This window comes from Barbus barbus (assembly GCF_936440315.1).
Source record: "Barbus barbus genome assembly, chromosome: 46".
Classification (NCBI taxonomy): Eukaryota; Metazoa; Chordata; class Actinopteri; order Cypriniformes; family Cyprinidae; genus Barbus; species Barbus barbus.
Genome location: NC_136724.1, coordinates 11,924,915 through 11,950,633, shown reverse-complemented (window position 1 = coordinate 11,950,633; position 25,719 = coordinate 11,924,915). Strand labels below are relative to the sequence as shown.

The following is a 25,719-nucleotide window of genomic DNA, read 5'->3' as shown; positions in this document are numbered from 1 at the left end:
TTTGGATGCAATTAATCGTAATTGTTTGATTAGTATTTTATAAATTTTTACTTAACTTCAATTACATGAGTTACTGACTAATCCTGACTAATTTATAATTATATCACATTAATCAGAATTTCCTAAGAAATGCCCCCAAATTAATCAATACATTTTTTTTTTTATATTACCGAACATACATCACTAGCCATTTTGCAAAGTTGTCACTCTGTCCTCTAGCATCAAGCATTAATTTTTTCAGTATCCATATCAAAGCTCTTTGAGCCTGCTTTCACCATGCCACTGCAAAAGCCACGATGGCAGATCAAAACTTATATATAGCAATTATAAAGATTTTCGTCGAACTACGTACAGGGCCAGGGGCAACACTGTAAATCTCACCTAAATCTTTCGCCTTTGTGGCATGCTAGCGCATTTCTGCAGCATGTTCAGGGATATCCCATTAACCTCCTGTATTCAGCCCCGCAGTATAAGTTCCTCTTTATGGCTAAATGGGTGTAAGGATTAGCAAGGGAATAATAATAAAGCACACTGTAGGCAAGCCATTATGAATGGACGGGTAAAGAGATGAATGTTGTATGTGGTTAAATTGAGCATGGGCTTTCCAGCTGCTGGGCCTGAAACACCATAAAAAGAGAGACAGGGAGAGCGTGCATGGAGAAAATGGCACATCTGAGAGAGGAAATAAAAGGTAATCAGCAAGCGTTTGCCAAATTCAAAGTTGCCAAAATAATTTAACTGGAACCTGAAAGGAACAGTACACAGAAAAATGAAAATTGTCATTATTTAAAGAATACCGGAAAACAAGATTTCATAGTGACCAAAGGGTTTTAAGCTCTAAAAATGATAAAAAGCGCCTACGTCTTTTGAATTCATCCTATAGCTTTGTTTGACAAATTTTAAAACTATTAGTCAAGTGTAAAAATATACTTGTATGGATAACTTTCAACCGTGCTTCAGATTTTAATTAATTAAATTAAAGATTAAGTTTATTATATGAAATGAATTTAGTGTTTAAATTTAGAGAAGCTTGACATCTGACTATGTTTTTTGGATGATTCTTAAAAATTGTATACAGATACTGTGTGTAATGATATATGCACGGTGTAATGTTGCATTGTATTATAATTATTCTTTTTATGTTACAGTAGTTCCAAAAGTTAATCAAATTAACTTGCATTTTTCTGAGGGGGACCAAATTTTTAACACCACATTTTGTTTAAAAAAATATTTCTAAACATGTTTATGGGTCATGTGACAATTAAGAGTGCTTGCAATAAGGAAAAGAAAAAAAAAAGCCAGGTTTTCAGAAATTGACTCTTGAAATGTCATGTTTAATCCCTCTAAAATGTCATGTGGTCTAACGATCAAGCAAAATGTAATAACAGTTTCCTTACACATTAAATACATGTGAGTGAACACCTCTTTATCATTATTTTCAAATGGTTTTATATAAAATCTATTTTTTAATTCAAAGTATTTAAAACATTTCATGAATTTATAAATATCATGTTCAACCACAATATTTTTCAAGCTGACCTAACCTTTTCGTTGTAACAGAAAGATCAAATTAAATAACTTTTATTATTATTGTTACTCATTTATTTGTTTATTTTAGAGGGACAAGCCTTAAAAAAAATTCCTGCTCCAACTTGCCTTGTTCCAAATATGTCGACATTGAAAGAAAGAAAATTGCACAGTAAATTCATGGGATCTTTAGAAGTGGTGATCTCTTGCTCCTCCTGTCACTCACTCTCGCACCATCTGACTGCAAGCACAGTTAGTCCACATATTGATTTTGGGGGGTAATTGGCTTTAGTATAGAGAGGGGAAAAAAACAGGTCAGGAAAGGGAGATAAAAATGTTGGCGGCTAAATAACGTTGTACTATTGAATTCTTTAAGTTTTGGTTGGTGGCTGCGATAAACACAGTAGATCTCCCTTGAGTGAAAGGCAAGGTTCGATAAGCCTGTGCACATTCTGTGCTTCTGGAATGACCTCTGTACCGCAGCCAGTGTGTAATGTAACAGTCCATTGAGCTCTACTACAGAGAACAACCACATTATTTCTGCATCAGCCTATATTATGTTGTGCTAAAAATCCACACTAAACATAAAACCTGACTAAATTGACGTTATTCATAATACAATTTACAAAGACAAGCTTTTTCCAAATTACAAAAAAGTACTGCTCTTTAAAACCAATTCAATGCTCCATTAACTGGTCTAGACTGCACCTGGCTCCCCGTTAGCGAAACCATGCACACAGCCAAATAAGTCTGGAGGAGATAAACAACACGAGCAGGAGCCCCGGCGTTCTTTCCACCTTGTCCGTGTGTGCTTGTGCCAAACAGCTCAGTCTGATAGCATTACTTTAGCAAATTAGATCTGCTCCAAGCATCTCCACACTTGACTGTGTGGCATATCTGGATTTTTCATGACAAGGCACAATGAGTTTTTTGATAAGCACCCAAGATAAATAAAAAAACATAAGCATGTGAGTCACATATAAGAGTATACACAATAAAAAAAAGAAGGCTAAAACACATTTTAAACATGTGGAAAGTTATTAGAAAGTCACTCTTAAAATGTCATATTTAATGCTCCAAAATGCCACGATCTACCCATCAAGCAAAAAATTATAAAATTTTCTTTACACCTTAAATACATGCGAGTCTATTCCTCATCATTCTTTTTTTTTTAAAAAATTTAAATATATTTTTTTTATATTTATTGTATATATATTGAATCACCCTGCCATTTTTTACTTTATGCCCCCAAAAACATCAAAACAATTTTAATTCAGAATTTAAAAACATACTCATCATACATGGAAAATGCATTAAAATAGTATTTTTTACTGTGTAGAAGAGCTGTTTCCAAGTCACTGTATCTATATAATGTATTTTAAAATATTTTAGAATAAATTTATACATATTCATATGCACACACGAGCAGGCCAAGCTCATCAAAGCACAGCCAAAGTGCTTTTTATTGTTCAACAACTTCCTTTGAAATGGAGGATATATTCAGGGTGATGTTTTCAAAGATACTTGAATTCATCTACAAGTTTTTCTCATTCAGATTCCTCACTGTGTTTGCACTCCTCGAATGAAATTTATGCTGTGCTGACTTTAGGTTCTTTCACAGCGGAAACCCACGTTTTTTTATTCCTTATACTCAACCACCCAGAGCAGAATCCATTTTCTGAAGGGAGCAGCATTACGTGTGCCTCTCTCTGATATTTCCTCATTGTAACATCTGAAGCAAAACACAAAGCATGCAATTTTCCACCCCAAGCTTCCAAGACATCATAATGGCTAATAAATGCTGCCACGTTAAAGTGTGCGATTCACATATTCTAGGCATTGCAGGAAAAGCATTTGTCTCCTTTCAATTCTAGGATGCTACCGTTAATTTGCATTTGATTGTCCAATTGACTCAAGCAAAAAATGCTTGTGCAATCACAATTAGAACTGATATTTTGTTTACCTTTCTTCATCTACTACCAGTGATGCAAAATCCACATCAATTTGGTACTCTGCCTTCATTTGTTTAGTTTCTCCACTAATTACCAGTCCCTTCCCTCAACATTAATAGATGGGAGGACATGAACCATCTTGAAATAATAATGACTGATTATTGTGCCTCGAGATGAAATTTTGCCAAGTCAAGGACTTCAGTAAATCTATTCAACCTTCCAGAGCCTGAAATGTCGATTGGACAGAGGACTTCTCCATCCCTAGACTTTATCGGACCTGAGAAAATCAGGTAGGCGGTGGTGAAATGTGGCCACCTGAACGTCCCGAAAGTTCATTCCCTGAGTTCAATTTTCAATTTTTCGGTTTGAATCCATCACGCCTCAATAATATAACTAGGTTCTTGTGCACAGAGGGGCCATATATCTAGCTCCCTTTTCTAATCTCAGATGTCGTTAGAATGATTTAAATTCAATACTATCTTGAGTCCACAAATTGGAAGATTAAATATCGCCAGTACATCACGGCCTTATCAGAATTATTGCACTTGGGATTACTTATTTCTGGTTTTGCTACATCCTCTACATGTGCAAATAGAGTTGAATATTATTTGTTATGACCAAGACGCATGCAGTTATGAGTGCTGTGAATGCTAATAATATTTGAGTAAGTATACAACAACATGCACAGCATAGTAAATACAACCATATGAGAGATTCAACTGCAGAGAGCAAGACACTTGTATATGAAAGGTCATAACATGAAAAATATAATTTTCTTTGGTTTAATGTAGTCAACAAACTGTTGGTTTGAGTATTAACTTCTTGTTTATTGAACTGTTGAATAAAAGTCTGGTGTGCCAATGTAACCTCGCTGAAAAATCCCCACCGCTATACATTCAATAATCTACATGCATAACACATATAGATGTGTTGTATTACACATTTAATAACTTTTAAACACATTTCATCCTGCACATAGCTAATAATTGACAATGATCACACTTTATAGTTGCTGGAATAAATGTATGTCATTATATCAGTATTTTTATTTTCCTTTCACAAAGAACTGGCATGTGCCATGATGGTAGTGAGACCTGTTAATTAATAGTCTTGTATTTGGCCCTATATCTGTCAACAGTTGGTCTTTGAAAGTTAAAATGAGCTATTTATGACTTCTGGGCTTGTGCAACGCCTCAGTGCAGTGAAACTCAAGCCACACCAGCCGCAGGGCAGTCGGGTCTTATTAGAGGAGCCGCAATAATGATGACCGGGATCTGCAATCATAATTTGAGTTAAATCCAGGGTTTTATGCACTGATAATGGTGGATATACAGAAGGCCAAATCTCCACCAGTCTCTTGGAAAAAGGGTGTTAACACTCAATTTGAACAAAGCCCTAATCTAAAACAGCTTTTGGTGTTGCAGCCCCTCCATTCCAAACCAAAAGCTTTGTCCAGGTATTAAAGACCAACCTGCTCCTTCTTAACCCTCAAGATATCTCTATAAATGGCCTGTTTAAAGGGATAGTTCACCTTCACCACTTTCCAAACCTATTTAACTTTCTTCTGCAGAATGCAAAAAGATGTGTTGAAGAATGTTGGAAAACAAACAATTGCTGACCATTGAGATCTATTGTATGGACAAACGTGTATGAAACCTGTTATTTATTATTTATAAACTATTGGAGCATTTATTAATATTTTGATTGAACTATTTTTATATTTTCAGATTTTATTTTATTTTTTTGTTCTTTTGCCATTTTTATATACATACATAAGTATGTATAATAGAAATCGCAAAAGAACATAAAAATGACTAAAACTAAAATAAAATCAACACATTCTCACTCCCAACTCGTCATATATTGACGCTTGGTCAGGACCCTTTGGTGTCACTTTTTGTTGCACAGGGTACCCTTTAGCATAATTTTTCATTCAGGGTTGTTTTCAGTAGTTTGTCTTAATTTAATGGTTTGCATGCATTTGTAAAAAATAGAAATAATTTTATATAAATTTATGTTGGAGCACCTAACCCCACCCTATATACATGCCTGGATATAGATTGAATTTATTTTTTATTTCTATTTTAGTTTTAGTAATTTTAGTTCTTCAGATTTTCAGTTAGTTGACACCGCAACATTTCAACTTTTCATTTAATTTTTTATGATATTTTACTTTATTTCAGCTTTATTTCGGTTAAAAATATATTTTTATAGTTTTAGGCTTAGTTAACAATAACAACATTGGTATAACTTTATTTGACCCACTTTTACTGTATGTACAACAAAAATCTAATTTTTGTGTTTCTCAACACAAAGTCATACAAGTTTGGATGACATGACAGTGATTGATCACAGAATTTTTTTTTCTTTTAATATCCATTTCACCTGGCTGGTCACACTATTTTGTGACAGCAAAAAAAACATAAAACACAAGAAGGCACAGAACTTCAACATTTGGATCTTAGGGACCGCTCTCAGCTCCTGCATTTAGATTCCTCTTTCTTTCCCCTGCTTTCGACAAACCTATTGAAAATGAAAAGAGGAAAAGGACACATGAGGCTTCCCCAAACAAGGTTATTAAATGGCCACTGGATCAAGAAAGCAGTCCCTGAAATGCTTTTTAGTCCATCTTGTTTTTCTTATTACTGCTACGTCTGTTTACAGCTGGGACAAAGGCTTCAAACAGCCATTTGCCTGAACACATGAGGGGAGCAGCTCTCCCTGTTATTTAACCCAGCCAGATCTTGTCTGGTAACACAGCTTTATCTCTTAGAAAAGAGGAGGTGGGGTAATAAGGTCAGTCAAGCCCAGGAGACAAGGAAGTGAGACTCAGGAGAATGAGCGTGTGAGTTTTCTAGATAGTGAGATGGACAGATGGACAGAGGGAAGGAGGGCGGAGGAAAGGGACAAACGATAGTCACAAAGTCTCTGTTCACACTGAAGCTTAAAACGTTGAGTGTCCTGCTTTTACTGCTTAATCCAGTTAGATATAGTAGTGTAGTGGGAGGAAGTCTGTCTACAGACAGCAAGATCTGACTATTGGAATGAACTTATACAACGTCTGCATGATAATTGCATCTGAAAGCTGAGAGTGACTGCACAACCATTTTTATTTTCACACGATATCAGGAAGTAATTACACACAGTGTGCACATCATTCTACTTTTCTATCACTGAGCCATCCAAATTTGGCTTCGGCAACGGATTATGCCATGCCTCTGCAATTTCAGCTGAAACTAACCTTGAGTGAAAACACCTTTAATTACTTTAGAACCATATTGGGAAACTCAAGCATTAAAACCAAATGATGTTCGAATATCCTACATATGTTTGGATACATGTGGCCCAGGTTCAAGATTTACAGCAGTTTATAGCTTTCCCACAACTTCTGGATATTTAATTTTCCTTATTTTAGACAGTCATGAAGACAAATTCCAATTAAACACTTTCAAGTTGAGGATAACTGTAAAATCTATGGTTCTAAAATCTAAAATCTATCTAAAGCAATTTAGGTTTTGGGTTCTTCAAAACGAGTCTGGTAACACTAACGATTCTATTGAGAAGTCTTAAAGGGGTAGTTCACCCAAAATTAACAATTCAGTCATTATTCACTCTGGTGTTCTTCTATTGCTTTCTTTTAAAGACCACAAAAGGAAAAAATAAATTAAAAATCTTCTGGCACTTATCCATTTACACTGCTAGAATGACACATTTTTGTCCAAAACCTGGAAGCAAGCTAGTATTTTGGCACTTCCAAATCCATCGTCCAGAAGTCAATGGTTTGTTTGAATGGGTTTTTGTTAAATGGCTTAAATAAAGTAGGTGGTTAACACAAGCTTAAGATATTTTCATGTTTTATTCTACAACATTAAATACATTAGTAACATAACACTCCACATTTTATGAGTCTGGAAAAAGGTGGTAGTTAACAAGTGGCTAAATGAGACTGTAGATGTTGTTTGGGACATTAAATTTCATCACACCAAACACAAAAACTGTTTTACAGCCTTGCTGCATTTAAAACCGTGCCCTTGCAAACTATTCAAACTCAAATTTTCAGGGATTTATTTTTTTAAATAAAGGCTGAAAGGGTTGATGGAGGTTCAAACTTTTACTTCTGGCAATTCTATTTAGATTTCATAAAAGTTGTGCTCATTTGTGAATACTATCATGATTAACACAAATTGAACATGAATCATACATTTGTGTATGATGCATTTCAAGCATTAGGTTTTTGATTCACTAAAAAGAATCAGTTCATAAGAGTCATTTATTCAAGATTCAGACTAGTCATGCTGTCTGTTTCTGATTCATTATATAGCATCAGCTCATAAGATTCATTCCCTAGAGAACTGGACTTCACTACTCACGCTGTATGTTTGTGATCCACTAACTGGCTCATATAAAAGTCAATCAATTGAGAATTGGACTTCACTAGCTGCACTGTACAAAAAAATCATTCTCGCACTGGACTTCGCAGGTCATGCTGTGTGTTTCTGATTCATTAAAAAAAACAGCTCATAAGAGTCATTAGCTCAGGAATTGACTTCACTGGTCACACTAAAGGCTCCACACTGTGAATGTCATGAAAACATTTTGTTATGGTATTTTTTTTTTATTTTTTTAGCAATGATTCACAGTTTCCAAACCTTTCATTCAGTGACTTGTCCAGGCCTTGAATCGCACTTTCAAACAGAGATTTTTCACAACTATTTGACATTGATCAAATTGCTCCGCATAAAATAAAAAGTCTCGAGATCAGAGCTGTAATTCAGTTGCACTTGATCTATTTGATTTGATATGAAGCAAGCAAGCGCAGTGTTAATGAGATCTTATGCAGGAAATTTCAGAACTTGTGCCGCCCAGAGCCCCAGCATGACGAACATACACTAAATTCCTCCGCTCTCACTCTGCAGACCGGCACATCTTTGATTGAGTGTCCGTTTTGTGATAAGCAGCATAAATTTTCAGTTAAATACAGTAATGCTCATTTCTGTAGCGATAAAATGTGAAAAAGACCAAGGAAGATGAATACATGCAATTTCTAGGCGTCCTCATCCCCTGCTTTTCATTCATCTGCTGTACCTTCTGCATTAGCATGTGTTACCATTGGCTACAGCACAGCAGATGCGCTCTCCACTTTTTTGGGGGAACATCAAGGGAAGTGAATTCAGGGACTTTTATCTCCTTAATTATGTAAATGATATGCCACTGATATTCCTTATCAAGACTAGAGGAAGCTGTTTCTTCCTGGCAAGTTGCGAAGCGAGAGTCTGAATCCATTCACACTGAACAGTTTCTCCAAACTTGGCGAAAGAATTTCCTCCTGACTCCTTTCCTCCATAACTCATTTCTCAGATACAGTACGACTCTAAATCAGTGCTGTCTTCAATTGCGTGCTGCTTTTTCTTGCACCCAGTGTCACAGCTGTGCAATTCATCTGCAAGGCCCTTAAAGCTCAACAACTCTGTGAAATTTTTCTGCATTTACAACTTTAGCTGCAGCTTTATTAAAATATTGCTTTTGGCATTCTTCACACAATATCTATCACTGCTCCATTTGCACACCATTTACGCAAACATCTCTCACTTGAACTCAGGTACAGTATTGCTGTTCAGACTCACTTCAGAGATTCAATTTTAATTCAAGGCAGATGAGCAGAAAGCAGTGAAGAATAAGACGTCTGATAAAAATATCTGCTGTGCAATGTGGTACATATTTTCTAAGGATTCCTTATGGGTAATTGAAATCAATTATATGCGGAATGATATTGTCTTATTGGCAATCTTTATCAACTAAATCAGGTCCTGGGAAGGATTGTCAGCATTCATTGTGGTACTAAGAATTGATCAAGGTTAACAATTTAAGAGGATTTTGATGAATTAGAACACACAGGTTCTTTATTACTGCAATTAAATATGACTAATAAACTCAACTTGCAGATTATAGGATCATTGACAGAACCAACATGGACCTACAATAATCGCTATATGAATCCGCAGCATGGATTTTGTAGAGTAGTTACTGATTGCATCAGGAATTCAAGTCGACATGCACAGGATAACAATACCCTGAGGTCAGTGAATGAAAACTGGTTCCAGAACTCTAAAAGACCATCAGCAAAAGCCAAAAGCTCGCTGGTTTAATAATTAATCAATATGTCACAATCGTAAACGTTACTGACACTGCATAAAGGGAGCATAAAATTGTATGTACCTGCTGTGAAATTGTAGCTCGCAGAAAATCCCATCGCTTCCAATTCACCATCCGCAACAAATTTTATCCATAGGTAACGGCCACTTGATCTGATATATGGAGGGTTCTGCTGGCCGCAGTAGCGTCCAATTATTGGAGAAAAGCCAAAGGGTCCGTCCCGGACTTCGATATGGTCAAATTTACATTCCCATGAAGGCTCTATTGAATACTTTTCATCAAAGAAAAGATCAATGCATTGTCTCGGGGGAGCTGCAAAGGAGAAAAAAAAATTAAGACTGACATCTGTAATTTATGATGGATGATATCATATGTCCAACACATTCTCATGGCAATTCATACCTACGGTTTTGTAGGTGAACTGGTGGCCAATCTGGTTAGATTTAGGGATAGACCTTTGCGATTTAAGGGTTTTTTTTTTGGTAATTTATTTATTTTTCTGTATGATCTGTATGAATCACATTTCATATGAAAATCTCCACCTTGTATAATAGTTATGTTTAACCACAAGATCAGGTTGGGTATGTTAGCCATTATTAGTATACAAAGAAAGTTTTGGAAATATGGATTGCATTCGTGTGCATTTATTTCTACTATAACATGAAAATCACACAAAATTACAAAAATTTTGGAAGAATGAAAGAATTTGTATATCTCATAATATTTGCAATCAGTGCTGGGTAGTGACTGTTTACATTTAATCTGGATTGCATAATCAGATTAAAAAATTAGGTACTTGTAATTAGATATTACATTTTAAATAATCAGACTACAGTTACTTTATTATTGACTACATAAACACATATTTACAAACACTTTCTCAACATTTCAACATTGCATCAACTACCAATGAGCATTATTTTTATTTGAATTATTCCTCAGTGGGTTATTTAACCATGTATTATAATAGTAATAATTGCATACTATGTTTTTGGAAGGCTTTTGTCTTTTGTCAAAAACATTAAAATGCATTTTGGTGTTTTATTTTGATTGTTATTTTAAAATTATGTTATTTAATTTGAAGTAATCTAACCAGCACCATTTCTAATCTTATTAGGACAGCAAAGAGATTAACACATATAAACCATCTAATTGCAAGAAAATTACTTCTAGCTTAGCTCAATTTGATTATTAGCTTGCAGAAGCAAAGCATGCTAGCAGTCCAACAAATGTGAATGAAAGACAGCCCCATTTTTACCCATTTTCGTGGAAATCTAATTGCGTTAATCAAATTAATGTTCAGATATTGAGAGATTGTTGATCTATAGAGCCTTCTGTTATGAATGAAAATGAAACACTAGTGTTTATTAGTATCATAATGGTGCTGCATAGGATTAACAATCAACTGATTGCTCCTGCATCTTTCACTCTGCGTGCCACTGTGCTGCTGAACAATTCAAAACAACCCCCACCCTCCAAGTGTCACATGACAGATTTGTTTGTGTGCTGCATTTACTATTCGGACAAGGTTTTTTTTGTTGTTTTTTTACCTTCAATGATGTAGATGCATTCTCGCTCTGGAGGATATTTGTTTGGGTAATTGGGTGAGGTGAAGAGGCCTCCCTCTGGTTCTTTCACCCAGGTTCCACACTGCCCTGCCGGCTGCACTCCTGAATTGTTTTTCACTGAGAGAGAGCAGTCAAATGTCAGAGATTGCCAGGAAACATGGAGATGGAGAGTGGGTGGGTATTCTGTGACAAAACATCATTACCTGCTTCCTTCTTTGTTGCCCCAGACAACCCAAGCATGAGAAGACCTGCAACAACTGCAACAAAAGATTTAAGATCAAAACAGCATAGAATCATGTGGATTCATTATGAACATACAGCTGGACCGAAGGGTGCAATTCCTACATATATTCATGCTGGGCTAAATTCCAAAATGTAAATTTGAAAATGCATTTTAGGAATGGCTGAAAATCAAGGATCCGAAATTGTATCCTTTAAAGAATTTGGTCTAATCCAAACCGAATTTGCTCTAATGCAATACATAAAATTAATGCAAAAGAAAAAACAAAGTGCATTTATTTATTTTTTGTCTTTATTTTACTTTCCAAACTGATTGATTTGCAGTGGATGTACTGCAAGTTTGGAGAAAAAGAAGAATTCAGCTTAATCTGGTAGCTGTTTTGAAATATGGTAGCTGGTTTCTAGTTGGTCCAAGCTGGTCACTGGCTGGTTGTCTAGCTACAAACCATCTTAAAATGATATGACCAGTTGTTTTCTTTTTTTTGGTGTTCCAAGATGCTCTACCAACTTGACCTTGCTAATTACTAGTTTAATGCCCATCTTAGGCCAGCTAGAAACCAGCTACCATTAAAAACCAGCCTAACCAACTTGTATATGGTTTTTTGCTGGTCCATGATGATTTGCCAGCTTGTGGACCACTAAATCACCAGCTTAGACCAACTAATAACCAACCTGCACCAGCTAATGATTCATTTTAGACCAGCTAGAAACCAGATACCAACTTAAGCCGTATTTTCCATCAAAAAACGACACAATACAGTATAGCAAAATATTTGCTATACTGTCATGATGCATATGCAGTTGCATATCACTCTAAATAAATGAAATGCAATTATTTCAATCAGTTTACAATAACACAAAGTTCCTAAAGGAATAAAGCGAGACAGACCGGTAAATGCAGACCTCATGCGTAAAATGAAACCGAGAGAAGAGAGTGAAGTTCACTGGCAGCTGGACTCACCGTGAAGGAACCTGTTCCCATGTACCATGTCTATTCCTTTCACAAAGGGCTCTCTCAACTAATTCCATTTAGATCGGAATACTTTCAGAAGAAAAGATGGATATTTGCGAAAAAAGAAGCAAAAATGTCAACAGCCCTGAATTCATTTCACTATACTGACAATTGAGATTCCGGCAGAGATCCACAACTATGCGTTAGTAGTTCCGTATAAAACCAGAAAAAGGTGCAAACATTTCCATCCAAACGTTTCCAAACCCCTCTGGTGCTCTTGATGGATTAATAGGTCCGTCATTAGCTTTTCCTGATCGCTCCACCTTTCCAGAGTCACCACGACAAGATTCATAAAGGGGAAAGGTTGGAAAATCTTGCATCCATCTCTAAGGAACACTTATCAGAATATCCATTCCAACTCATTTTTCCATGGTTGAGCAAAGCCAACTTCAACAAGAGAACTCACAGCGTCAAGAAACGTGTTTTCCTCGCCAGTACATGCAGTATCAACCCCCCTTTCCTGCTTCCCTCCACATAAAAGAGTTAATTCATATCATCGCTCCTCTTAATTTCAGTTCTTCAGCAGAGTTATGTCAACATGACGCGGCTGCACACGGAACTGTTCGTCATATGTCCATTAAAGATAATGCTGATGCTCTTGAAGACGCACCGCAAAGCCGGTCAGACTGCGGGATCCTATGAATCCAAATCTCACGAGGCAGCACTACAACAAAATCTGGGGGTAAGCAGAAAAAAAGGTCTGTGTGAGGAGAAGAAACAAGCAAAGAGGTGGATATGTAGCCAGAACTACTATCAGCGTCTCCAGCATTAACTGCACCTGCAGTGCTGGACTGGCGATGAGCATCTGCAGCCTGCGGACAATTGGAGTGAAGTAGCGAAGCATGCAGACACTATAAATTCATTCGTGCCAGCCAACCAGCCTCTTTCAGGAAAAATCACCCTGTTTATCTGGCTTTAAAAAGGTTAACTTCATTCATCAATAAACTTAACGCGATCTAAATATGTAGGAATCACTCGCGCTGTTTTCTCGCCATTAAACCTACTATTTACCATTAAAAATGTGCGCAGTGTTCAGCTATTATTGTTAACATGAGTTCGTTTTACGCGTGTGGTATAGAGTAATATTGTGTTGTTCTTAAATATTCCTTAGAATAATATAAGCACATACACCATATTTACCGATGGGGAACTCTTTTTCCAAATGAACATAGACTTTTTATACAGTAAAATAGGCATCAAAACATGCTTAAAAAATTACAGCATATTTAGTCGTTCTCAGAAAAAAAACAAAACATTAATTCATTCACTTTCTTGTTCAAATTTGAAACGGTGTAAGCATAAATCGAACAAAATCTTCCTTAAAATAAGAATAAAACTATTTTGGAAATGGTATAAATGTGCATTGTTTGTGAAGAAGTTTATATTTTATTTAACTACAATAAAAGTGTATTATTTATTTTCAGATAAAACATGATATTGTGACTGTTTTACAGTTACGCATCATTCAATTTCTCCAACATTACTTGATAAACAAAATCTTTAAATAAAACCCAAATGTAATTCTCTGTAAAATAAGTACTTTTTAATTTCTTAAAACACTTTTTAATAATAAAATATTGGCTGAAAGTTTAGATTATTTATTTGTGACAGAAAACACTGCTTATTATATTGTACATGAGTTTTGCATGAAAGAAATGCATATTTATTTAAAGGGGTCCTATTATGCTCTTTTACAAAGTCTTGATTTTGTTTTGGGGGTGTACTAGAACTTGCTCTCATGCTTGGTGGCTCGAAAATCGAAAATTTACATGATTACAATACCTTTCTCCACAGCCTGTCACAAACGGCTCGATTTGTTCCGGGTTTGGTGAAGGCCCGCCTTCCGAAAAACGAAATGTGTTGTGATTGGTTAGCTGTCCCAGAGCGTTGTGATTGGCGAACAGCTTAGACGTGTTTCGGTATTGCCCCGCCCCTTTCCAAAACTGCAAGTTCGTCAATATTGCCATTTCAGACCCCGAGAAGAATATTGAAAAGGATCGCGCAGAACCTCGGGGTTTCCCTGGTAACGCTGTACACAAAACAGAGCTCCAGCTGCTTTATCAGACATTACATGCAAGATTAAATGAAAATTACACCCAAACTTTTCTGAAAACAGTTAGTTTCCTTCAGAAATACAGTGATATAAAAACACCCGCACTGGGTTTCGATTTTGAAACTTGCAGTGCTCTCCCCACCCCCAACCAGTCGGGATTTACAATCTGTGATGTCACAAATACAGGAAAACAACTTTGTAGTCCAAACGAGCCGTTCGTTGTAGTTCTTGAAAAGAGATGTTTTAAAAACGAAATATCTCCCTTTGGAGTGCACTTTGAGATTTGTAACTTTGTACATCGTTTTATGCTCAAACATGCACACTACACACTGACTAAAATTCAAAAAGTGATAAAGCATAATAGGACCCTTTTAATATATTATAAGCATCAGTCTTAATCTTATATTATTCTTGCTGCTTCCAATTATAAAGAAAGCATACGCAATGAATGCCAGACCCTTTCTGTTGCCTAAAATAGCTGCATGGTCATCACAATATTTTGGCAGCGTCTCTCCATTTCATACCAGCAGACTGATAGGCATCAATTCCAACTGCATTGATGGAAAGTGCCGGTAGCCTACACACACAGTTTCCTCATTGCCATATTTGAATATATGCATCTTTAAACTTACAAGCATGTGAAATGTTTTATACTGTACATAAGCGTTTGCATTAATATGTCTTTCCCTGATGCAATAATCTCCATGTGCTGTCAGAACATCAGTCTCCCTTAAGCATGCTAATGTGAAGTAGAACTGCAGACAGCTGATCCTTATAGAACATGAAAGTCAGCACAAAATCAAAGGCTTTTATACATATACAGTCAGCTAGAGTCACAAATTATTATAAGAAAGTGTCCCTTTTCAAACAGTTTAAAAACTCAGAAATGCTTGTTCAGTTTTCATTAAAATGGTCAAGATTTGGATTTAGGCACATAAGATGGCTATAAAATGTATCTGCGACCCAAACAGCCTGTCTAACAACTAAGAACGTATTAAAGTTGACAGTAAAAAATAAGTCTGCCCTGCCCTAACAGTCCCCCTACTCAGTAGCTGCTGCTTTAACAGAGCTAATGATGAGCCACTCCATTAAAACGCAACTCTGAGAAGCAAACTCTGACACGGAATGTATTAATCTTCAGAGTAATACACGCAACATTATGTTGAAGCTGGAAAAAGGGTTGCGACTGAATGTGGGGTTTTCCTGAAGAGAACTTAAAGGAATAGCTCACCCAAAAATGAAAATTTGCTGAAACATGTAAGTGAGTGTGTGTGCTTATTGGAATATATTAGGAGAAATTTAGTATTACATCATTTGCTCACCTCTGCAGCGAATGGGTGCCATCAGAATGAGAGCCCAAACAGCTGATAAAACCATCACAAGTAATGCACACGCCTCCAGTCCATCAGTTAATGTCTTGTAAAGGAAAAAGCAGCAAGTTTGTAATGAACAAATCCATCAAGATGTTTTCACTTCAAGCTTTCCAGCTAAAATATGAATCCTCTATCCATAATATTGCTTTCTCCTGTGAAAAAGTATTCTCGTCTGAATCAGGAGAGAAATACGCACAGAACAAGCACTGTTTATACAGTCCAAACAAATTAACAAATATTGTAATGTTTTTATCATCAGTTTGAAATCTTAATCTGACGGCACCCATTCACTGAAAAGGATCCATTGTTGAGCAAGTAATATAATGATTTCTTCAAATCAGTTCTGATGAAGAAACAAACTCAAATCTACAACTTGGATGGCCTGAGGGTGAGTACATTTTCATTTTTGTGTGAACTGTTTCTTTAAAGCGCTTGAACTTTAAATCTTATGTTTAAATGACAAATGTTAAGAACATACAGTACCATAAACTGCAATCACAGACATGTGATGAGTTTAGAGCTCCTGCAGGTTAGTTTTGTTGGAAAATTCCAGCAGTTATGAACACTCAATCAGCTCTGTCTCTCGACAATAGCAGTATAAAATTTAAAAGTGGCCTCAGGACTTGATTTATTTCCTTAGACAGATAGCAAAAGAAAAAAAAAAAACACAGATCCTTTTCATCACTATCAGCCAATAGTACCTGATAGGAAAGCACAGGAGAGGCCAGATTGTTTTTGTCCAGTGGTGTGATAGTGCTTCTCGAAATTGGAATTTCCCCAGGAAAACTCTGCAAGAAGCTGAATATCTTGCACTGGACCTTATTTAGGAAAAGATATTCACTGTGATTTATGCAGTGGTTTATTATCACTACCATCCATAACTGTCTATAAAAACCCCAATCAAAGGATTTATTCATCAAAGCTTTAAAAAGCCTTTTAAAAAGTGTATTTAATGAATTAGCATTCACCACTGTGTAGCAACCAGCAAAGCTTTTTGTCCAGTTTTACTTCAACAAGGCACTGCCAGAGGGATTTGAATGTAAATGTATACACGCTAATCCTATTAGAGATCTTTTTGTTATATTTCAAAAGATTCTGCAAGACTTTGCAAAACCAGTTTAATATTTCTAACATCCAAATCACTCAAAATTCAGCTCACCGATTGGTTATTTTAGGGATGACTAATGACAAAATGGCAATTATGTAAATGAGGGCTTATCTTGCTTACTGTATGCAACACCACAACTGTAGAGTTCAGTTGCTTCAGCTCATGTGCAAAAAATATGAGAAAATGTGCATCTTCATTCTTCTTTCCCTAAAAAGCAACTTATTAATGAAAGGTGTGAATCGCTATCATTTGAATTGAGATAATCAGGGTTGTGGTTCTGCTGCTCTGAGTTTATAATTAAAAAGCTCAGGGGAGATGGGATACCAGTCATGTATACACATTAATAAACACCACATTCATGAACAATTGAGAAACAAAAATTGTATAAGTAGCCTCCCACTGAATGCAATTAACCTTTTCTGATGCATATATTGAGAAAGTGAGAGAAAAAAATGATTTGACTCATTTTTCTACACTGTTTATTTCCTGTTGAAACCAATTAAGTTTAAGAGTTTAAGTAGAAAAAGCCATGGTTAACATGACTTGCTGCAGCTCACAAATTATCATTCTTGAGAACATCTGATTGGACAAAATGCAGGAGTGCAGGATGAGTCATCAACATTTTGACCCATTTTTGCAACTGTATTTTTTCAAGGCATAGTTCTTTTTTTAGATAATTTTCTCACCCTTGTTGTATTTCTTTCTTCTGCTTTTTTTGAAGAATGTCCCTATTTATTTACATATTTTTTTCATACTATGGAATTCAGTGGCTATACCATTATGTCTGGTTACCAACATTCTTCAAAAAATCTTATTTTGTATTCAACAGAAGAAATAAACTACACATATTTGGAATAACTTAAGGGAGCACTTTTAGGAGTACACTGTCATAGAGATGACCCCAAAATAAAATTCCTTCCCAATATTACTGCAAGTTGTGAAGTGTAATGATAGATAAGTGTATATTCTTGTCAATTAGATTCGATTTAGTCATATGTTAAATTTAACAAAACGGTATATGTCTTCAAGACATCTGGCTTGAGTGAGAGACCGAAAAGCTTTGTTTTTGAGGTATATTTTAAAGCGGTGGCTCAGAAACTTTATGAACCAAAACCTGTCTTACCCCTGCTGATGCCTGCCAGTTTCAGGTTGCATTTTAAGATAGAATCGAGGTTAAAGGAAGGTGAAGGTGCTGAGAGGCTGTCAGTCTTCCATGTAATGCTTAACTTATCACTGTGACACATTATTCACTATAAGGCCTTAACCTGCCTTACCACATTTTCCCACTAGAGGAATAGCATTTATGAGCTAAAGGAATTGTTGAATAAAGAGTACCTTTGTGTAAAAGGTGTCAAGAACACAACAAAATTCTTACCCAACACCCTATTCTGTAAAAGCAAAGATATACAAACCTTAGAAGCCTAACATGAGATGTTCAGCGATGAAACAATTGTTTTGGAATGTACTGTATTGCCAAATAAGCAAACACTCTAAAAAAAATACATTTTCCAGAAACACACACATCAAATAGACATCTAGATTTGTCTCAGTTATGACTGTATGGTGAAAATGACCTCAGAAAACAGTAATAGACTACTAGTGTAATATAGCTGCAGTGGTGGTTGTTGCTAAGCAGATGGTTTTTCACCGTATTTTTAATGTAAGAGTGGGCGTGGCCATTTGTAACTTGAATGTGTGAGGTATCCGGTGTCATTCACTGCCAGCTTATTAGGAGCTGACTGGTGTTTCTTATCATTAATTTAATGTAGAATTTGTAATGCAGATAGTTTTACTGTTTACTGCATTTTGTTATTCTTTTAGTTATTTACCAGGGTCTAAAGAATTGGAAGTCTTGCACGTTCAAAGAAAATGGCTTACCTAGGCATTGCAAAACAAGGTGGATATGAAATGAACAATTTTTCTTATCAGAAGCTTTAAAGGGATAGTTCACCCAAAAATGAAAATTCTGTCATTAATTACTCAAACTCATGCCGTTCCAAACCAGTAAGACCTTTGTTCATCTTCGGGAACACAAATTAAGATATTTTTGATGAAATCAGAGCGCTTTCTGCCCCAATGCAACTGACATGTTCAAGTCCCAGAAAGGTAGTAAAGACATCATTAAAATAGTCCATATGACATCAGTTGTTCAACAATTTATTCTCTTCCCTGTCAGTCTTTGCCATGCACGCATTCAGGAAAGTCCAGTGCATTAAAACTACAAATACTTTTTATTTGAAAATTATTTTTGAAATATTAAAAAAGTATTATCTTTCACTTGCTATGAGGGGGAGGCCCTATGTCCAAAAAAGGTTATATTTTAATAAAGGTTTAATGCTGTAGGCTAAAAGGTTGTCATTCAACAATGCATCACTTTCAAGAGAGTATGAGCATGAGCAAATGAGCAAATATTTGCAGAGACTTCCCTCTTCATTAGTTGACGGTAATGGTCAGTTCACAGACACGGTCTAGTTTTGATTCTAAGGCATGCAGAGGGAATTTTAGTGCAAGCTTGTCAGTGCGTACACTCCCAATGGCACTAAAGGAATATTTAGTGATACCAGCATCATTTTTATTGATATTTCAAAAATGCCCTGAGGGAACCACATATTTTCTGTGTCAATCAGTGTTTATCATTTTGAAGGTTTTCTGACTGTCTAGAGGAAAATGAAATACGACTTTGCTTCAGAATGCTAAACAAAAACAATTTGATTTTGATAATAATGTTCACAATGGAATTATATTTAATTGCCTCTGGGTGTCTTGCTTCACCTTATATAGCCTATTCTTTCATTTTCTTATCTAATCAAGACTGTCTTCCTGACAGTTTTATTTTTATCCTATTTTCTATCTATATCCTTGATGTTAGCCATTTTGATATCTGCCATATTAGCAGGTGAAGACAAGGCTGGACTTTGAGGCCCCTGGGCGCACATCTTCAAAGGCCCAAACCACTGTTCTTAAATAATGTGCAAAAAACATTAGAAATAGTAGCATCTGTGAATCTTTAAAGGTAAGATCAATGATTTTCAACCAGCTTTGTATTGTTACAATGTCAATAGTATGAGTAGGCTAAATGAGTAATGAACATTATTTTTTCATGTCACCTGCACCAAGATATTGTTTATTTGTCAGTTCAAGTCCACCAGGTGATGTAAAAAAAGTCCTGGGTCACTGGTTGCATAATCCAGCCCTGTTTGTAGACATGGAAACTCAAATATTAATATGTGCACACTGAGTGTGACAGTTTTAAACATATTTAGATATTCTAATTTCCACTCTAAATTGGTACAGACTGCAGTGAAGACAGGCTGACTTTGACAGGATGCTTATTATTCAACACTTTTGTACACCATATTGACACTAAATGAATGTAAAAAGCACATTTGTACTTGTCAAGTGCTATTGCTAATGAACACATCATCCATTTTTACTAGGTTTGCAAAAAAAATTGAGTCAGTTGTTTGGATCTGCACAATATGAAATCGCCTTTTGCCAGCTACTTCAACTGAGTGACAATATTTAGCAAGAACTGTTGTAATCTTCTTACTTTTTTAACTAAAAGTAATGCTAATATAACTCTTAGCTTCGCTACAGTTGATTACAAGGCTGAGCCACTGAAATATTTTGCTATTACAAAACGTACCAACAATATGAAATGGTAAAACAATGGCCACGTCAAACTGATCCTTGACTATCATTTTAGCGACAATTTAAAATTGAAAAACCCCAATTGTATTTTGGTGCATCTGTAGTTTAATTACAACATTTAAGAGGTTGTCTCTCCATATTCCAATTTAAATGAATTACCCTTGGTTTTTGGGTCAAAAAGACCAGCTTGTCCTGGCCGCTGGCTTTTTGTGTGCACTCCTCAATCTGGTCCTCATACATTTTGCCCCTGTAGTTTGGCTCTGCAATTCATCACTTGACCTCATTAGCATGATGGTGGGGGAGGCAGAGCCGACTGCCGAGTGTCGCTCCTCGGGCCCCATCACCTCCACAGGGGAAAGGGAGAGCCACTTCGCCTCTTAACCAAAGGAAGCTGGAGCTTCTAGCTCTTTTTGAAGAGGAGAGAAAAAAGATTGAACAGCCATTGCACGTGTTCCCCATTGCCCCATCCATCTTTCTTATAAGGTACATTTCAGAGGAAAATATACTCCACTACCTCCAGTGCCGAACCACTCCACACCTGACCCTGCTCTCCTATTGCTTTCCTCAAGCTACTGCAGATGGCACTTTACTGGATAAGCTTTAACTTAAATGATTCATTCTGAAGCACATGCTCAAGACACAGATTTCATGACAACTAAAGGCTTTAAAACCGCTGAAGTGATGGAAGTCCCTTGACATAAAGAATTCATGAGCTTTTACTGGTAATTTGCGGTGTTATGTACGGTACAATAATGTACATAATTAGTTTTGGATAAAAGCACTTGGCTAGTGCATACATGTAAAATAATACATCAATACAATATTTATTAAAATGAATAAAACTGTTTATTTTAATATATATTAAAATGTATACATGCAGTAGAATGCAATGTAAGTTAATGTGCCTATATATATAATATGAAGAGTTAATTTGCAAAAACGGAACTACATTTTTAACAATTTTCAAAAAACTTTTTTTCATTGTGCTTTCCAATTAATCTCAATCAAACTGCAGTTGGGTTATTTTGATTAGGTTAAAGAAATATATAGCTAACTAACACAATAAAACACAATAAAAAATTATAACAAAATTGTTTTTTTTTAAAACATGATTTAAAAAAAAAACACATCTGTTTTTGCAAATAAACTCTTCGTATATATATATATATATATATATATATATATATATATATGTATATGTCTATATATCTATTTGAATCATGAACCGAAAGGTATGCTCCTATTTGCATTTGCACAATACGATTGCACAATAAAAGTGCTCAGCATCTAAATAATAACTCTAATTTGCTAATTAAACCAAATGATTGACTGAACTCTTTCTAGCTCTGTTAATAAAACTTACATTAGAACTGCCTGACATATGGATACATGCATTTGTAATGAGCACAGTGCAGATACGGCAATATGTGGCAGCACAATAATTTATCCAAAAATGGGCTTCACCAATCTTCCTGATTTCACATACTGCTAATATATTGCTTTTCTCATCATAACATAAACAAAGTGTTTGTTTTGTGAAATAGACATCAGTATACACAGTAGTAATTGCCAGGAAGCAGGTCTTCAAATAAAATTAGTTGGGAGCCTTTTTATATTTTAATGTATTTTGAAAATATTGAAGCACCGAGTAAATACACTTCAACATAATGGACATTATTCATGAAAGACAAGCAGATTTAAATTCTGTGTAAATCATTCATAAATCTATTCATATGAAAATTGTCACATTCAATTAAATGGGACAATGTACGTGCAAATTGTTTTACTTACAGAAACTGATTCTGCTACTGATTCCCTAAAAATGCCTAATAACTTAAAATAGAAGCATGACACAAAATGCTGACCATTTTGACATGGCTCTGTTTGTTAACAGCAAGCTTGAAAAGCAATGAAATGTCACATAAAAGCGTTTAAGGTAAAAATTGATAGGTCAAACGCACTTTAACATGCAGAGTAAGGTTGCAGAACCTGAATAGTCAGAATATGCTGAAAGTCAGAAATTATTGATTATAGTGGTGAAAAAGATGGTCAAGGTGGTTCGTGAAATTAAAAGATGCTTCTCTGGCAGAGCAGATTGCGGAGGTTCATGCACTATACTGTCCTCCAGCTAAACTCAGTGTGTGTATGAAGAGGAATGGGGAAGAAGGAAACTGTACATAAAACATAAGAAACACACAATTTTACTACTTAAAAAGAACATTTTAACCCTTGAATGCATAGCTACATTTCCCATAGAATTGCACAATTAGTTGCAATGTGCATGTATATACTTTAAGAAACATTGTCAGTGAAAACACATTTAGCAATAATTTAGATGTGTGTGTACCCAACCTCAGGATGCTCCAGGTCACCAATAAGATCTCATCTCTTGCTTCCTTCATGGCGACAGACCTGCCTTTCACAATAAATATGCCAGAAGTTACATTAGATATAGAGACCTGCAAAATGACAGATTGTGATTTACATAAATTCTAAGTAAATTTTAAACATTTACATGATATTTAACATTACCTGTATGTATTTTCATACCGTTCAACAGTTTAGGGTCGGCAAACTTTTAAAATGTCTTCTATATGCTCACCAAAGCTGCATTGGATCAAACATATACTAAACAACACAATATTGTGAAATATTATAACAACTTAAAATAATTTTTAGTCTATTTTAAAAATCATTTTGCCCTATTCTATGTCTGTGTTCCTTCTATGCTCTCAACTTAAATCTAAACTTTTAATGACACCTGTTCACATTTATCTAACATATTTACAATAAAACACATTCCGTAATATAAAACATATTTAAATTTCATATGAAATGCATGACTAAACTGTGTTTACTATAACACGGTACTCTATAATAACTCGAACTCTCCTACCATCTAGTTTTGAAATGAATCGCAAGGAATCACCATCTTGGGTCACATCTTGAAGTGACTATCTTATGCAACCTTCAGATTTCAGATTCAGTTGTTCCATTTGGAACTCCATGGTCCTGTGTCACGAGTCCGGGTCCTGCACTTCTCCCTGGCGCCACAGGAGGCCGCCATCTCCCGTTCTCCCGGACTCCTCTCCCATATCACATACACCTGCCACATAACACACACCTGCCGCATCATCATCACACTCAGTACACCCACAGCTGTTCCCCATTTGCCACTGACTATTTAGTCTCCCCTCTCCCACCACTCTGGTGTGGGTTCATTACTTGTCTTGCCATTGTGTTATCTGTCGTGCTGAAGTGTTTGTTGTGCCGTGTTGGCCTTTGTTTGTTTTATTAAAGACCTCACCTGCATTTGGACCCTGACCTCGTCTTTTCCTCTCAGCGATCCGTGACAGAATGAACCCACCACACATGGGTCCAGCAGGGAGGCTCCTCAACATTCGCCAGGGAGTCCGGAGCACGGAGGAGTACGCCAGGGAGTTTTTTGAATCGGAGAGGGAGAAGACCTGTCTTATGGTCTTTTTCAGGGGTGGCCTAGCCGAGCCCTTCAAGTCCCTGGTGCCATTCTGGGACCCTGAGGAGTCGCTGGAGGAGTACATCAACCTGGTTCTATGGATGAGCGGCTCAACCTTCAGGGTGGAGTTAGCTGCGGTGCACGCTCACAAGGCTTCCGAGGCGGCGGTGCCCGCTCACAAGGTTTCCGAGGCGGCGGTGCCCGCTCACAAGGCTTCCGAGACAGCTGTGCTCACTCACGTTCCTCCCGAGACAGCTGTGATCACTCACGTTCCTCCTGAGAGCGCGGCGTTCGCTCACAAAGCTCCCGAGACCGCTGTGATCACTCACGTTCCTCCTGAGAGCGCGGCGTTCGGTCACGAAGCTCCCGAGACAGCTGTGATCACTCACGTTCCTCCTGAGAGCGCGGCGTTCGCTCACGAAGCTCCCGAGACAACTGTGGTCACTCACGTTGCTCCCGAGACAGCTGTGCTCACTCACGTTCCTCCCGAGACAGCTGTGATCACTCACGTTCCTCCTGAGAGCGCGGCGTTCGCTCACGAAGCTCCCGAGACAGCTGTGATCACTCACGTTCCTCCTGAGAGCGCGGCGTTCGCTCACGAAGCTCCCGAGACAGCTGTGGTCACTCACGTTCCTCCTGAGAGCGCGGCGTTCGCTCACGAAGCTCCCGAGACAGCTGTCATCACTCACGTTCCTCCTGAGAGCGCGGCGTTCGCTCACGAAGCTCCCGAGACAGCTGTGGTCACTCACGTTCCTCCTGAGAGCGCGGCGTTCACTCACGAAGCTCCCGAGACAGCTGTGCTCACTCACGAAGCTCCCGAGACGGCTGTGCTCACTCACGAAGCTCCCGAGGCGGCAGTGCCCGCTCTCAAGGCTTCCGAAGCGGCGGTACCCGCTCACAGCGCTCCCAAGGCGGCGGTGCCCGCCTGGTTTGTCCCTCCGGTCCCACCCTGGCCGTTCGCTGGGGTTCCTGTTCGGCTGGAGTCTCCCTGGTCCAACCCTCCGAATCCGCCCCGGTCTCCTGCTCGGTCTCTGTCTCCAGGCCCTCTGCCTTTACACGGACCTGGCCCGCCATCCCTCCCCCTGTTTCACCATCCCCCGGTTCCACCGCCCTCCAGACTTTTGCGCTTGGTGGAACGTCTGGAAGCCGTTCCTTTAGGGAGGGGTAGTGTCACGAGTCCGGGTCCTGCACATCTCCCTGGCGCCACAGGAGGCCGCCATCTCCCGTTCTCCCGGACTCCTCTCCCATATCACATACACCTGCCACATAACACACACCTGCCGCATCATCATCACACTCAGTACACCCACAGCTGTTCCCCATTTGCCACTGACTATTTAGTCTCCCCTCTCCCACCACTCTGGTGTGGGTTCATTACTTGTCTTGCCATTGTGTTATCTGTCGTGCTGAAGTGTTTGTTGTGCCGTGTTGGCCTTTGTTTGTTTTATTAAAGACCTCACCTGCATTTGGACCCTGACCTCGTCTTTTCCTCTCAGCGATCCGTGACATCCTGAAGTACCCTTCAAGGGCATTTGAAGTGTCCTTTGGAATTTGGTTTGGAATTCACTCGTAATCTTTCTACCAATACAGCATATTCTGGTACAGTG

At 37.4% G+C, this 25,719-nt stretch overlaps 1 protein-coding gene across 1 annotated transcript in view; it reads right to left on the bottom strand.

The window, feature by feature from the left end:
• Nucleotides 1-12,429, bottom strand: part of LOC306864980 (neuropilin and tolloid-like protein 1) — a gene marked incomplete at its 5' end in the record, with an annotated part of 106,275 nt that extends 93,846 nt beyond the window's left edge. Inside the window, 4 exons of the mRNA XM_079409311.1 lie at nucleotides 9,696-9,944; nucleotides 11,183-11,317; nucleotides 11,404-11,457; nucleotides 12,402-12,429. Coding sequence (XP_079265437.1) covers nucleotides 9,696-9,944; nucleotides 11,183-11,317; nucleotides 11,404-11,457; nucleotides 12,402-12,429 — 466 coding nt within the window. The remainder of the gene's footprint in view (nucleotides 1-9,695; nucleotides 9,945-11,182; nucleotides 11,318-11,403; nucleotides 11,458-12,401) is intronic.
• Between the last annotated feature and the right edge of the window lie 13,290 nt (nucleotides 12,430-25,719).